Below are 17513 nucleotides of genomic sequence, written 5' to 3' on the forward strand. Positions count from 1 at the left end.
CTTCTCAATTAACAGTTATCATCAATTAACTTTATCATCAATTAACAGTTTTTAATCTTAAAAAGCAGCAAATCTTAAAAACAAATTTAACACAGATATAGGCGGATATAGGATTTAACGCCGATATTAATAGTTGGATTATCTTATATTTAAGATCGTCTTAAGTTTATCTTCGGATACTTCGTAGCCAATGAAACGATCGGTACAGCACATGAACGTAAATTTAAGAAGACCTTAAATATAAGATCCAACTATGAATACCTATAAAATCGATGTTCATTCACGGCGTATACTTTGATCGCAACAGCGAACAAAACCGGAAATTGATGTTAAAAGCGAGTTGTTTTATGTTATTTTATTTATCAAAAGCCAAAAATGTTGCCTATGGTTTGCAAGGTTAACCTACACTATTTAAGTTTTCTTGTAAAAAAAATTTTTATAGGTATTGTTCCGAGTCTTAAGAAGATTTTTAATATAAAATTCGTCTACGAATGCTGCATTTCAAAAATAAATTATAAGTATCTGTCAGACAGCAACCAAACGAAGGTCGGTAATGTCAGTTATGCAATTTCCTTGAAGTGGATAATCGGCGGGCACTGACTTTACCGACTGGTTATTTAGTAAAAATGCCCGAAGATAATCGGAAGTATATTATCGACTAGTTACGATTATTAAATATCACTGAATTGCAACAAAACGTAACTTTTCTTTTTTCATGTAATTCGCACCGTAAGAGAGGAAGACACAACGGGTATTGTCTCTTTCCTCCACTGCACACGACATCGTATGCGGTCATCATCGAAAGAGTCGCCAGTGCACTGACGACAGATTTGCTTGGCTGTTGGATTTCGTCAGTAACCTCTATAGATAGAACATACATTTGACACGGGTACATAAAATCGACAGCGTACACCTTGACTGCAACATGCGCAACAGCGAATGAAACCGGAAATTGTCACTTTAGTTCTGGTTTACAATAGATACCGTAAGAATTGACCAATCATAGTTAATTTTTCTTGCAATAATCGACTGTGATTGGTCGATTCTTACGATTTACACCTTACGACCTATGGTCTGTTCTTTTCAGTTGCACTGCTGAATTGGTGCAATAAGTTAAAGTGAGACAAGTATATGTTTTCTCATTTTAACTTATTGCATCAGTTCAGCAGTGCAGCTGAAAAGAACAGACTACCAGAGTTTAAGAATGAGCAATTTATTTTGTTTGTGTTCATTTTATCTGTCAAAAGTAAAAAATGCTGCCTGCAAGATTAACCCACACTTGAACTTCCATGTAAAAGAATTTTTGTAGACATTGTTTCGACAAAAATACGAGGAAATAAGACTGCTTGGGATTCAATACCCACACAGCAAAAATGTTCAAAATACATCATAAAGATATCCTAAAACAATCATAGGGATATTTCAACATCCATAGGATATCCCTATGATATATTTGGACTGTTTTGCTGTGTGGGTAGCACTTTGTCATGCTACTTTTCAATATATTAAATTACAACCACACTCAAAATTATATACGATTTTTACTGTTACTTCGCGGTAAGTTTCGTATAGTATCATTTCGTGCCTTCCTCGAGAAATCCAGTAATTAAATGTCTAGTCATGTGGCTCTAACAACACGCAATAACTGGTTATTCAAATCGCAGGATTTTATTCTCTTCCGCGTACAAAACAGCATGGTACGACGGCGGTCATTTTACGCCACTCACTCACTGCATTTCACAGCGAAAGCGCTTTAATTCTTCACTATTAAATGGAAAGTGTTTCCCCGAATGCGACTGAAGTCTATATCGATTATCTGAATATTTGGAGTGAATAACGACATGAGATGCGTGATAGAAATATAAGTTTCGTAAGAATTTGCATGATCACACACATGCTGTGTGTGTGTATGTGTGTAGTGTGTGGTGTGCACAAAATGTACAAGCGTACAAATAAACTTATGTAAAGCTAAAAACATACGATGTATGATTTCATACCTTCCTATATAGCACAAATGTTCACTAGATATTCTAAGAACGTTATAAGAATATTCAAACGTTCTTAGAACATCTATTGAATATTTGTGCTGTTGGGTTCCGATTAGCAAGCTGACATTTAGCAACTCGATGTACTGTATAGATCCTTTAATGCGCGATAGTGATTTACACAGTGAATTTAAATTTGCAAGCATATAATGCATGTATCACGATTGGCGACTGCGTCTGCATCATGTTGCGTCTACGGCACACATCTAGGCCCCGCTTTCCGTTCACGTATACGCGTTCTATTTATCTACAGTTTATGTTACGTATACTGTAAAAAATGCGCGCGTATGCATGAAACGGAACGCAACCATACATAAATTGAAATGAGTGCTAAAGTCCATATCAAATTAAGGATTGAAGACTGAGAGCCAACGCACAAGCACATCCGTAACATGTTACGTTACGTTAAGTACTGACAATGCAATGGCCATATCTGTACGTAAACTTAAACTTAAGTCAACGCACAAAGAAATCCATAAACTTAATACAGATGTTCTTGTGCGGAGGTTTTGAGGATTACGAGATTGGAGATTAGATGTCGACGAATTAATAAACTTCGATCTTGTCTTCGTTCTAATTGGTCAAGTTCCAATCTTCAATCCGCAATTCTCAATTACCAACCCGTAGTCTGATACGTTTGCCTGTGCGGAATGAAAGGAAGCATACTGAATAGCACTCTTTGTCCTTTTGTTGATTCTATACATATCTCATCCTTCCCACTCTCGACCATGTCGCGACCTAAACAAGGATGAGAGAGGAACCAGGGATCTCTCTCTCCCTCTCTCATTCGGTTTGCTTACCGTAGATATTGATTGCGTTTCTATATTCACTGCTGAAAATCTATAGTTCATGTTACATATACTATGGCCCATATTCTGAATCCTCTTTTATCGATAAAAGTGCCTTAAATGTAGCTTCTCAGCCAATTAGATTTCTAAGCCTCTTTTAGAGGCATTTTTATAGGTAAAAGAGGATTCAGAATATGGGCTTATAGATTTATTAGCAATGAATATTAGGACACAGCCATTGGCCGCGTACATTCCAGTTAGTATGGCTACTTTCCGATATTCACTGTCAGTATTAAAAATCTATAAAATACGTAACGTGAACTATAAATTTTCAGTATTGACAGTGAATGTCGAAATGCATCCTATATATCTCAGTCTATGATTGTCTCTTAATCAATCAGAAAGAAGCTATTAAGTGAATTGGTCAAGAGACAATTGTAAGCGCAAATGTGAACGCAGACACAGTCGCTAAACTACAGTCGCTAGTGTGATACATGCATAAGGCATAAAATTGTATATCGTGTAATTCTACTTTAACGCACTCTAATCACTTCTTCGCTTTCTCGCTGAGACGACTCCGTGATCGTGTCAAACGAGCGACAAGCAAAGACATATAAATATCTACAGGCATCAAAGTTCATGTTGAAAATTTTTACAGCGAGGCCATCATTTTCTATATCTTCTAACGATGTGGTAACGTTTAATGAAACGTCGTTGCATATACGTGAACAATAATATGCCGACATTTTCTTAAAAGACAATCATACAAGATTATGTAAATCAATCAAGTAAGAAGTTGCAAAAGAGGTTAGTTGGTTTCAAATATTTTTCTTTTCAATGTTTTTCTTTTTTAATTATAAAAATAATTTAATTTTAAAAACTGCAATTATAAAAACAACCATTTTTTATAGTTTGTTATTTACGTTGCTAATTATTTACGTTGCTAATAAAATACATTTCGAGAGATGTATATTTGGTCAGTTTATTGGCCTTCTACCGGCCGTATATTTGGTCATCTTATTGGCCTTCTACCGGCCGTTTATTTGATTTGATATACACAGTTGCTTATGTTTTATACGTGAATTAACGAGACATGGAATATAGCATCGTTTACGTGGCAATCGACATTATATATATTTTTGGCAGACATTAACGTACCCCCCCTTCCCCGTACCGAAGGTCAGTGTCTCATTAATTTACGTATAAAAGCAACTGTATTAAATCAAATAAATTGCTGATAGAAGGCCAGTAAAACGACCATTTATAATGTTATTTCTTCGAATGTATAATATTATTTAATGATTATTCATTAAATCTGTATTATTTACTAAATCTGTATTATGTTTATCTTACGTCTTCTAAACGTATATAACTACAATATTATATTTCCATGCGTGTGTGCAAACAAAATTTAATTTACTGAGATATTATAACAATGTTTTAATAATAACATTGATTTTGGTGCTATGTAAGGCAAAATAACATGGCTCGGAACATGGTTGCAGGAGAATAATAACTTGCGCAACATGATCGATGCGTAAATTTTGTCGTTACTCAGCACATTGATAAAAAAAATATGCTACTATATACGTAATCATTCGATTGTTTTATCAACTTTTAGCGACGTTTTTTTCATTTCCGTTTATTACGAAAACGTGTTTAACAATGACATTTCATACTGTACAAGAATATTATGGTTGCATTTCAAAACGTTCTTTTTGAGGAAAATTTTACTCAATAACTATAATTCACGTTACATATACTATAGAGTATCGAATAAAATTTCCTCAAAAAGGAACGCAATCTATAAAGGTGAAAAATAAAAATGCGCGCGGATTATGGATATATGAATACGTTTTTTCCTCAATTCCACAATTTTTCCACATTTCTTAATACATTACATGATTTTTCACTACTCCGTGTTTACGTAATGCTAACAGACAAATAAAAAAGTATTGAAAAAGTACTGTAACTTAGTAAGAAATCTTCTGACGTAATGAAAATTTCTGTTTTCACATGTTTCAAGGTGAGAAAATATCTTCAGAACCTGTAGGTTTAGTTTGCCTTGTAGACTTTCGCGTTGAAAACATCATTCCATCTTTATCGCTCATCACACACCAAAGGAAGATAGAATGATGCTTTGAGCAAAGAGTGCAAGACGAACTCTAGTCTCACCTTATAGAGTAAGCGCGTTAACATATGCTGTGCACGTCCGATTTCACACGCATTTTATAAACGAACGGAATACAAATTATTTTTTCTCATATGAATTGCAAACAATATAACTCGCGTTACGAAAATGTCATAGAAAATATATTCCGGATTTCTAAACTCCAGTACGTCGTTATTTTTTTGTGTCGCTAAGATTGACGTTTGACTTTCGCTTGAAGAGATTGTACGTAGTGGCGCGAAAGAGGACACAAGGGAGGGCGGTTGTGTTTATTCGCCTGAGCGTAGAGAGGAGCATCGCAGCGCTCACAGTCGCATGACAACCGACTTCCGCGTCGCTTGCCTTCGCGTGCCAGGTGTCCTAAGCACTTTCCTCCAGTTCCCAGGTTAATACTTTGTATCCTCGAAGTTTGCATATCCCACACATGTGAGGAACAGAGAAATCAAATTTGTCCATTTTCAAAGAATTGTCGTCATCGAACGCAGAGATATACAGGTGACTGTTGTACCCGGAAAAATCGGTAAGTAAGAAAATGACTAAAGGCTATATATTGTCAATATGTTTATATAACGGTTTTGTACAATCTCCGTTGAAAGTTTCGCCGGGGTCAGTGGACAAGTGTGAAAGCAGTGAAGCGAATCGGCCAATCGAGTTTGAGAATATACTGTGCCTTGGTTCTTGACTGTGATTAGTCGATTGATTTATATTTTCGGGAAGTCTCAAGCTAGTAAAATTCACAATTCAACTGCAAAGTCACTGCTTTTAATAGGTTTGTTTGCGTTACTTACACTTTTAACACTTTTGCACTTAATGCCCGTTACACACCGAATGCGAATGAAAGAAATTCAATAAAAGCTTTTCTTTCTAGGGTCAGTTGTTCCAACTTTTTCGTAAATTAACCGATAATTAAATCATATATCTGTTTTTGTCTAAATTGAAAGAAAAACAAATACAGACGTATGATTCAACTATCTGATAAGTTAACTTATCAAGTTAGAACAACCAGTTCCTAAAAATGCGAACGTTCCAGGAATGCGTTCCAAAACTCGTCGAGTAAAGCATTTAATTGACCAATCAGAACAAAGACAACTAAGATTTCTTTATCATGATTGGTTAATTGAATATATTCTATCCGCCAAGTAGGATTTCGGAATGCGACCCTGTATGCAACAGGGCTGCGTAAGTATAAAAGTGTCAAAAGTGAGAGCAACGTGAACAAACCTAATTTTAACGTGTTCTTTGAACAAATTCCATTTCTGCGCGTTGAATACTCATAAAATATATAAGTTAAGGGAATTGTGACTGTGCGTTATTTTTGTAATATTTCGTTTGTATAAGATAATCGTTGTACTCTAGTGTTTGTGGCTGAATTGCGTATTTTAATTTTCTGTGACAAGACGATACAACAGCATTTAGAATCTGTTAACACTAAGCAAACGAAACTACAACGATGGTATCACACGTAACGGATTTCTACAATGCAAAAAATATATTCATTACTGGTGGCACCGGTTTTGTCGGTGTCTGCTTGATAGAGAAACTTCTAAGATGTTGTCCAGATATAAAAAACATTTATCTGCTAATACGCCCAAAAAAAGAGAAACGTATTGCAGAAAGGTTGACAGAGTTAACACAGAACTCGGTGAGTGGTCAATTAAGACCGTGCTATATTATATGTAAACTATATGGATACATATTGTAATTTGTTTATGTTGTCAGTACAACATACATGTTATAATTTTTCCTACATAGGTTTTCGATAAGCTACGAGAGCACCAGCAAACTGACCTATTCAAGAAATTAATCGCAATTCCTGGAGATGTCGGTGAAGAAAATTTGGGTTTAGCTCCAGAAGACAGAGTAATTTTAATTAACACAGTGCAAGTTGTTTTTCATTCAGCAGCTACACTTGATTTTGATATTGATTTGAAGACTGCAACAAATATTAACTTATTGGGAACTCGGAGAATCATCCAACTCTGCAAAGAAATTCAAGATCTTAAGGTATATAAACTATATTATTCTTTATTATTTTATTCTTTAATTAAGAAAAGTAGATTATGCAAAGCAACAAGATTCTTGATATACAAAAATATAAAGAATATTCTAATGCATGTAAAGAAGCATTTATTGATGACAGAAAAACTTTATATTATCGATTTAATGATCATATTTATGATATATATGGATTTTTTTTGCGTATTAGCAAAAAAATCTTATTGTTGGTTTATTTCTTTCTCAGGATCTTATTAGCTTATTTTTTCTTGGTTTAAACATTAATGTAAATGTTGCACTTATATATTAATATTTTATATAGATATTTTCAGAAATTTATATGACAATATCTAAACAAGATTTATTTATGCAACATATGCTTTGTAGGTAATTCTATTTCTAACATTTGCATTTTTTATATATTATTTAGGCATTGGTGCACATTTCTAGTGCATACGTTAATTCTCAGCTACAAAATGTTGATGAAATACTATATCCCTCACCAGCTGATGCAAATGAAATTGTGAAATTGACCAATGAATTAGATATTGCTGTCTTAAAAGCAAGAACGTCGGAGATACTGAAAGGTCATGCAAATTCTTATACATTCACCAAACATTTGGCTGAACATGAAATAGCAAATGGAGGGTTACCAGCAGCTATTGTACGTCCTTCAATGAGTGAGTGAACATTTATCCAATAAATGCATATGGTATTACTGTACTATAGCTACATTTACTATTACTACATTTAATTTTGTATATCTAGTAACAGCAGCATGGAACGAGCCTGTTCCAGGATGGACAATATCGAAAAATGGACCACAAGGTTTCTTAATGGGTGCCAGCAAGGGTGTTATAAGAAGATTGCCAGTTGCAGAACATCTTATTTATGATTACATTCCAGTAGATATAGTGATAAACAGTCTTATCGTTGCAGCTTATTCTGTCGATCATGATAGGTAATTTTAACATTAGAAGAACCAAGATAGCCAATTTGGCTCCTTACAAAATTCAAACACCTATAACTTTTTTCAATTTCTCTTTCATGTGATAACCTCTTGTGACTTTTCATTATATTCTTAATTTTGGTAAAAAAAAATTGAATTATGTAAGATGATGGTGGAATTTTTATTTGTTTATCTAGAAGGACCGTTAGAACCAATTTGGTTCCCTTATTTTTGATATTGCATTCACATGTAATATATAATTTTTTTTAAGTAAACAAATAGATACATATGTATAAAAATATTTATTTATTTAAAGTCAAAACTTGTTAATAAAATCAAGAAACATATGTAAATACAATATCAGAAATAAGAGAGCCAAATTGGCTCCTTCTAGGTAGACAATTAAATAAAAATTCAACACATCATCTTATGTAATTAAATTCTTTTATTACCAAAATTAAAAATATGATGAAAAGTCACAAGAGATTATCACATGACAGAGAAATTGAAGAAAGTTATAGCTATTTGAATTTTGTGAGGAGCCAAATTAGCTAACTTGGTCCTTTTAGTGTTAAAGGAGTACTTTTTTTTTGTAAATTGTAGGAAAGATATACGCTTACTTTTAATTCAATATCCAAGATTTACTAAAATAATTTATAATTTCAGCGATAAAGAATTAAAGATATATCACTGCACATCAAGTACATGTAACCCTTTCCGATGGAACCAGGTGCAGGACGAGGTCAACATGTTTTTGCACAAATATCCGCTAAAGAGTGCCGTGTGGTATCCGCATTTAAAATTTTTACCGTCACTTTTATTATTTAGAATCTCGGCTATTTTCTTTCATTTTATACCGGCGTATATCTTGGATGCTGTCACACTATTTTGCGGAGGCCGTCCAATGTAAGTTTTGATAGTTAAAATATTAAAACAAATTTTTGTTGATAAATTTTAATATCCTCTCTATTTTTTCAGTTTAGTCCGCTTGCATAATAATGTTAATAACTCGTTAGTGCGCCTTGAAACATTTATTTTCAATGAATGGAAATTTAATAATCCACGTATGCTACAATTGAACGAATCGTTATCACCGCATGACAAGGATTTGTTTACCTTGGACATCAGGACATTGGTTTGGGTAGATTATTTCTGCAATTTAACACAAGGAGTAAGAATGTATCTCAATAAGGAATCCCTGAAGTCTTTGCCGAAAGCACGTTCCAAAGACAAAAGGTAAGTATATTTTTCTGTATATACTTCTTAATCGATTCGTAAATATTAAATATTATTGATATAACGTTAGAGTAATTGTGTTTGTATTTGCAGGTTGATGTTTACTCATCTAGGCTTACAAACTATGTTGCTGGCCTTGATTTGGTGGCTGTTTAAAATCTTCTTCGATACAACATGGACCAAAACTGGTTTAGTTGTACCGCTAACTTATCTGATTTTTGATCAATTATAAGAGTAAGGCGATATTTAAATATACATTAAATATAAATATTAGAGGTGTGCGAATCATGGTTTTGTGCAACTGTGAATCAAATCTATGAAAATATATTTTAAAATTAAATTTTCTTAGTTCAGAAACGAATTGAATTTGAATTAAACATTTCCGGGTTTATTACATGCTGACTTGAACGTAACAAATTGTATATATTTTTTCTCAATAACATTAGAAGTCTATTTTTAAAATTAAGTCGAGAAGATAAATCATTGCATAACTTTATCCGAGAAAATGTCTCACCAATAACAAGGACAATGAACTAATCTGCAATTCTAAGCAGAATCGTAAGTCTCGTAACTTGTTCTCGTAAAATTCATAAGAATTTATGAGTAGATATTGTATGCAATATCATATATCGTACAATCATTTGTAAATATCGTAAATTACATGAAATCGTAGATATTTATGAGTAATTGTATAACATAATATTGTATAGAATTGTAAATCTACTCATAAGTTCTTACTTATTTTGCCAGAACAAGTTACGAGACTTATGATTCTGCTTACAATTGCAGCATAAATGATAGAAAATTTATAAGTGATGTTAAATTTTGAATATTCAAGATTTATAATTGATACATACATACATGCATACATACATACATACATACATACATACATACATATATATATATATATATGTGTGTGTGTTTGTGTTTGTGTGTATGTGTGTGTATATATATATATATATATATATATATATATATATATATATATATATATATGTATATATATGTATATGTAGTAGTTTTCCGAAAAGACTTGTGATAGTAAATTAATATCTCTATTTGGTGCATGTGTCACTAGAAAATGTTGAGCTATATGATAAACGTATATTAAAAAGACTTTCAATGAAAAAAATTAAATCTTATAAAATAAGTAATAACAATAATTAATAATAATAATTCTTATAATAAGTAACTTATTTATACCCAATTTCGATTATTTATACACAACGTCGATTAAGTTTTAATATGAGTTTAAAATGTCTTTAGACAAAGACATCAATTAAGATTAAGATTTAATCGACGTTTAAAGACATTAGTAAAAATCTGCGATTTAATAAGTAATATAATTGTAATATAAGTAAACATGTTGGAAAAGTATAAACCGCTAAATTTTGTTTAGCAACAAATTTTATGAACAATTGCAAAGCTGCTAGAAGTGCAGAGCGCAAAACGCTTTTCCTGCTGAATGTAATCTATCTCTATGCAACACACAGACGCATGTACGAGAATACGAATACGCCGAGAACAAATTTGCCGGACAAGAAATCAATGAGGTAACTCAAAGAAATGATTAATTTGAAATCGAACCTACTGTGATTCGAAATTGTCGAATTATTCAAATTTAAACATCTTTGATTAGAAAAAAATTCGAATCGGATCCGCAAAGATTCGATTCAAATTCTAATGATTCGCATACTTCTGATAAATATAAATATATAAATATATAAATATATAAATATATAAATATATATATATATATATATACACATACATATATATATATATATAAAACACAGTTGTGCTATTGGTGCTACATACATATGTGACGCATTAAATTCTCTTGATAGAATAACGTCACTTATACGTGATATATCAATTATTCTTTGATCAATTATTCTTTGAAATATTGTTATTGAAATATTTTTTTAAATATTTCTTTGAGTTTGGTATATTATTTGTAAAACAAGGATACGAAATATGTTACATAAAACTACTTACAGAAATATGCTCTGTGGAGAGATCTTTTTAAAATTAAACATAATAAATGTGTTAAAGCACATTCCTGGTACTAATCGTACATTAAATGTGTAAGCATCACATAAATCTTTCCTTAAATGTCTTAGTTTGCTCTTAGTTGTGTGCTGATAATTTACAATTATATATATATATATATATATATATATATATATATATTTACACGTGTTTATTAAATATAATATATAAGCGATTGATTGATAAAATATATCTGATGTTGAAAAGAAGTGTTGAGGACTTACAGGGTTGAATGGTATTTGCTAAAGCAGATAAAACGTGCTTATCAAATATATATAGGTAGGAAGATTAACATAATCAAAATTACAAGCGATTTGGTAACACTAATGATTGTTTCTGTTCTACAAGCATAGAAATAAAACATTATATTGCTATATTTTTATTTTGATATTTATCAGGGGGCATTTATATGTATTTTTCTTGCTTCTATACGTATTCTTGTCTCAGACAATTGCAAACACTACAAAATATCTGTTTCTACATAAATCACTAAACAAATATTTCGGATCTTCTGATATAATACTTCTGTATTATTAATTGATCTATTTCGTCTGAAACCACTATTTTCCTATAATATTTTCCGCCAAAAAAGTAAGTTTATTAGCGCGCGCCAAGGTTTTTTCTAAAACTTTACAAACTATATTAAATGTGCGGTAATTCATACATCTAGTCTTATTCCTTTTTTCTTTTTATAGATTGAGTAGACAATATTGATTATTCATTTTTTTGGCATCTTCCATAAATTTTTTTTTACCAAGTCACAATACTTCAGTTTTTCCCGTTCCTGCTTCTATCACTTAATAGTCATTTGATAATCACTTAATAGTCATTTGATAAAATCACTTAATAGTCATTTGATAATCACATTGATTTGCACTTGGTGTTGAAGTATACTTCATTGCTCTTAGTCCTTTTTTTATTTCCTCGTTGGTTACGATAGTTACTTCTCTCCTTCTTTCTCTATTTTTTTTCTCTTTATTCAGTAACAGCTCATTCATTGAGAAACATTTTATTTGCCTCTCCTTTTCTTTTTTTGATGAAGTATTTTTTGTTTCGTCTAGCACTTCTCTGCAGGATATGTTCACTAGTCTTTTTCTTCGTTTTATGTAGTATATAAAACGGAGCTTATATAAAGAATGATTAGAGCTCTACAAGAAATTTACAATCTTCAAGTATCTATTTGCATGTTTTTCTATATAGACTCGCTGTGTGACTAACAGCATTTCAATTGTGTAATAAAGCCATACATAAATTCTATTTCCTGTTTACAATAGCAAACTGACATTATTAATGGAGCATTATGTATTATTCAAATGACAACCACTAAAACACAAGTAACTTATGTTTGCCTACGAAGTAATGATAATAAGAAAATTCTGCATTATAAAATATATATGTAAATGAAAGAAAAACATATGGACTCCTTTACATATGGAGGTAAAAATATGGTAATGCAATCTTTTTAATTTCATAGCGTGTGCGACAAACAGAAAGAAGCGAACCTATTACATTCCCAAAACTGAAAATCGCTTGTAGTTTTGACAGTGTCAATTTTTTTCAATCTACGTTCATTACAGATTTTATATCTAATTTAATAAGTAGTATATTAAAGTAAACGAATATCTCTCACACTTACGTAAACTGAGTAGTGAATTTTAATATAATATTTCATGGAATTTTCCTTTTATTTTAAAGATCATTTAACATTTCTTCTTTTTTTCTTTTATAATGATTTAGCGGAGTTGAAAAAGTTACTTTTGAAAAGTAACGCATTATCATTACTCGTTACCATTATCGTTACTCATAAAATAATGGATTGTTACAATTTTTATTTTTTTCCCAAGTTTCAAAACATTTTTTTCTTTTTAAGATTTATTTTCCAGCGAAAAATTACTCGTTGATCGACGTCAAACGATGTCGAATCGATATCGATTTGACGGTTCACACGCAATTCGATGCCGAAACTTCGTAAAATCGACATCGTTTCGATATCGATCGATGAGTAATTTTTCGCTGAATCTATCTACTCTCGAATTGTACCTGTAATTAACCGCGCTGTAATGAATCGTTTAAGCAAAAGTTTGCGAACACATGACGATGTAGTTTTTTATGTACGATTGGTATAGACTGGCAACATTTATTACAATAACGCAACTTTTCTGCAAAAACAGGAAATTATCTGTCTGCATAAATCCAACAATTTAATAAGCTATAATATTGAGTCACATTTTTTTTTTACCTAATTTTTATCTCACAAATTTTTTATCGTGCTACTGATGAACCATTAACATTTATCCTTTCGAATGCTATGGACGTGTATATATACAGGGTATCCTAAACTTTCCTCCGTAATTTTTATGGGAACATAGAACAGATTGAGGTGAACATAAAAATACCACACCATTTTACGATATTCACATTAAATCTTGAGCGACATTAATTGAAGAAGTTTGGGGATGTGTGCTGTTGTGTGCTTGTTCGTTAGGTCAAATTGAACAAAAAAGCCCTTTTCATTTATTTGATCAATTAACCACGTAGATTTTTAGTTATTAATGAAAGAAAATTGTTACATGATTGTTACGCAATAATATATAAATCTTCTTTAATAAATATCTAAAAATCTATGTGATCATTTGCAAAATGGTAGACTTTCTTCAGTTTGACCTAACTATAAACATACAACAGCAAACGGCGCCACTGCAGCTCATCTACCGTATCGCGCGTAATCACTCACTAATATTCTTTAATTAATATCTTGATTATTATTATCGATATCTTAAAAAAAACATATAGTACTTTATATATTTTATATTATATTTTATATTTATATTTATTGATTTGGATAATTTAATTCAAATTTATTATCCATTATTTTAATAGATAATAAAAAGCGCTACTTACATATTTTGTTTTATAATATTTAATACAGTTAGCATGAATGTCCAAACTTTTTAATACAACATTTTGTAGATTTTAACATTATGTTTTACAACAAATTATTTTTTCCTACTTTCTTGTATATCTTTGGCAAATAGTTTTGTTCATCCACATAGATAACTTCTCATTATATGTTTTTTCAGATATATATAAAGTATTGTACTTTATATTTTAGACGTATAATACTTTTATGTTCACCTCAATTTGTTCTACGTTCCTACAAAAATTGTGGAGGAGAGAGTCTGGGACACCCTATATATGTTCGACAAATGTGATCGGTGTGGCCTACAGACCTATGTATGCGTCTGATAAATGTCTTCATCTTATACTCTCGATACAAGCAACAGTTGCGACAGAAACTTATATTTTACGTATCCTAATGGCGATAATAAACAAGGCTTTATTTATCTCGGTTTGTTGCTTTCAATTTTTCAAGAAGTTATTTCTTTCAGTGACTAACTTACAACGATGCAAAGTATTACATTCTCAGTGTCGACATGTGAATGTCTAAAATGACAAAACATATAATGCAATGTTCTGTAATGTTAATTATATAAGGCAAAAGGAGTGTATCAATCGTAAGGGAAAAATTACGGTATTTGGGCTCAATTCAGCTTCACACGTATTCCCTTCGTTTGTGTACATCTTATAATACATGAATACTTTACAATATGTTAACGAAGTAAATCTTATCAGAAGTGCTAGTTTGTTGTAAACGTCGTAGTCCCAACACGAACTAATATAAAGTCGAATGTACTCGTCGAATGTATTCGTAGAGGACTCGTCGAAAGTATTCGTAGAGGACTCGTCGAAACTACTTGGAAACATTTACCTTACCGCTAATTAGACCTTCCTCTCGTAGAATGCTCTTCCATCTACTCATACGTCGATGATTCTCAGCCAAATACTTAATTCTAAAATACTGCGCATTCAAAGAATTAATACAACTTGATGCGACTTCGAGAACAACGCGATCCAACATCAATTGCAGATTCTTGTCAGCTATTGTTCCGAGTTAGATGTATCATTGCATAATATTAATTTTTCCTGAAGCTTGCGCTTTTGATGGTAACCGTGTTGTATGTGTACCAAACAGAACGATAATTGTTTTCTTCGTCCAATTAAGACTTCCGATAGTAAATAAAGCTTTGGATCTCAGTCAAGTTCTGTAAGTTATTTGCGTCTGAACTGAAACATTCCTCTCGAATAAACCTGCAGGAAGAACCTTGCAGGATCTAACTTTATAATATGACGTGGGAGCTGCAAGGTCGTAAAATCGCCGGGAAGTCCCGAGTTGGTGAAACTTTGTTCTTTTTACGTAGACACCAAGTAGCGACGTCCTGAATCCGGATTCCGACTCAAATCCAGCTCACGTTCGTTTTATATGTACGTAATATCGTTTGTTTTTTAAAGGGATTCAATCTTGTATGTGTATATATATTATATATACAGGGTGTCTCGAACCTCCATGATGACCCTTGGTGAGAACATAGAACGGATTGAGGTGAGCAAGAAAGTCCTGTGCATTTTGCGATATTCGCAATAGTTTTTGAGAAATTAATTATTTTGTCTCAACAAATCAGCGTACAGAAAGCGGCAGCGGAAAGAAAGATATCTTTGGCCAACGTGCGACCGTGACACTTGCGAATCGCATCTCGCCGCGTCCCTCCCCTCGTAGCTACGAGCATAGCGAGACGTGATACACTGACACATATGCATAACATATCCGTGTGTCGAATCGACGCCGAATCGAAGCGTGTCGCCGCTTCGGCTGCATACATGCATGTAAAGGTGAGCGGCATGTAACACAAAATCGTGTGCCTAAAGATAATTATCTTTCGTTTTCTCGACGTAGTCTCCACTCTCGTGGTAGAAAAGTGACAGCGCGCGATTACATTTAGAAGATTATTTTATAAGACAGCTCACATTAAAACCGTAATGTGTTCCTGTGATTTAAAAAAAATAGAAAGAAAGCAATAGAAACTGAAAGGATTTGCAGAGAATCTGTTTTCTATCGAAATTGTTTCTCTATCGTATCCTTTGCATGTATCCGCAAGAAATGAAATCGTTTTTCTATAGTGCTCTTTAAGAGCAACGTATTACGTAAAACACATATTATGTAAAATATCCATTCTTGACGTAATTACTTGACAATAGATTATGATGCATGATCTTCTATGGTAAATAATATACATATAATTATGTATAATAGAAGGCGTGCATCATAATTTGTCGTCAAGTGGACGTTAAGAATGGATGTTTTTCTATCGTGCAAGATCATTAAATGCAAGGCCGAAGACATCTTTCCGCTGCCGCTACCTCTACCATTTTGCAAATAATAACATTTTTAGATATTAATCAAAGAAAATTGTTACATGATTATGTACCATAATGCACAAATTTTCTTTAATTATAATTCTTTAATTATAATTATAATTAATTATAATTCTTTAATTATAATATCTAAAAATTTATTGTTATTTGCAAAATGGTAGAGGACTTTTTTGTTCAATTTGATCTAAAGTATAAGTACATGACGGCAATCGTCGCTATTATAACTCACTTACCATATTCTGTATGATTATTTACAAGTTTTCTACAATTAATATCTCGATAATTATTACGAATTTCGCAAAACGATATAGCGGTATAGGACTTTTATGTTCACATCAACCCATTCTACGTTCCCACAAAATTGCCGGAGAAGAGTGTGAGACACCTTGTATATATACATACATATATATTTAAACACAATGCTAAAGTGAGAGGGAGAAAAGACATACGTAATGAAGTGATTGTATTTTAAACTTGCTATCTATTAAGTTGATTATTGTCAAGAAAAGACCGTTTGAATATTTAACTGCTAATATTTTGACATCTGATCTATGGAAACCTAATCTCGAAAACCTTTCCGTACATGTAACAATTTTTGGACAATTGAATTGAAGCACTCGGCCTGTTACAGATCTTAGATGTAATATTTACGTCGACACTTGAAATATTGAAGCTAACAAGTTAAGTTTAGCTAACGAGCTGAATTAATTAAATTAACGCTCTTATCAACTTATGTCTTTCACTTTTGCAGCTTTACTAACGTCGATTTAACCTTAACCTGAGTTTAAAATATTTTCAGAAGACTCAAACTCGAGTTGAGATTTAGTCGATTTTTAAGGACGTCGATGGAACCGGTCTTCAGGCCACCAAAAAAATCCTAATCTGATATCTCCAAACTCGCCAAACGTGAAACGAACTAACGATGTAAACTTATACAACTGTATTTATTCTTACACAATAATAAATTTTTGTCGTCACAGAGATGAAATTTTGCGCCAGTGATT

At 32.1% G+C, this 17513-nt stretch overlaps 1 protein-coding gene across 5 annotated transcripts; it reads left to right on the plus strand.

Annotated features, from left to right (window-relative positions):
• Positions 1 to 5254: 5254 nt before the first annotated feature.
• On the plus strand, positions 5255 to 17497 carry LOC116842428 (putative fatty acyl-CoA reductase CG8306). Of its 5 annotated transcripts, none has more exons than XM_032811641.1 (10): positions 5260 to 5523; positions 5600 to 5772; positions 5872 to 6182; positions 6401 to 6645; positions 6756 to 7007; positions 7429 to 7678; positions 7767 to 7959; positions 8614 to 8853; positions 8926 to 9183; positions 9277 to 13450. In XM_032811641.1, the coding sequence occupies exons 4-10, from the start codon at positions 6454 to 6456 to the stop codon at positions 9413 to 9415; spliced, it is 1524 nt and encodes a 507-aa protein (XP_032667532.1). In that variant the 5' UTR covers positions 5260 to 5523; positions 5600 to 5772; positions 5872 to 6182; positions 6401 to 6453; the 3' UTR covers positions 9416 to 13450. The 5 variants fall into 5 exon arrangements, with proteins under 5 accessions (XP_032667534.1, XP_032667532.1, XP_032667531.1 ...); XM_032811640.1 differs by having other exon boundaries at positions 5262 to 5523; positions 6360 to 6645; XM_032811643.1 differs by lacking the exons at positions 5600 to 5772; positions 5872 to 6182 and adding an exon at positions 17309 to 17497 and having other exon boundaries at positions 5255 to 5523; positions 9277 to 9417.
• Positions 17498 to 17513: the final 16 nt, after the last annotated feature.

The sequence above is a fragment of the Odontomachus brunneus genome, unplaced genomic scaffold (assembly GCF_010583005.1).
Source record: "Odontomachus brunneus isolate Ranch 3 - 2012 unplaced genomic scaffold, Obru_v1 Obru_scaffold_025, whole genome shotgun sequence".
NCBI classification, from domain to species: domain Eukaryota; kingdom Metazoa; phylum Arthropoda; class Insecta; order Hymenoptera; family Formicidae; genus Odontomachus; species Odontomachus brunneus.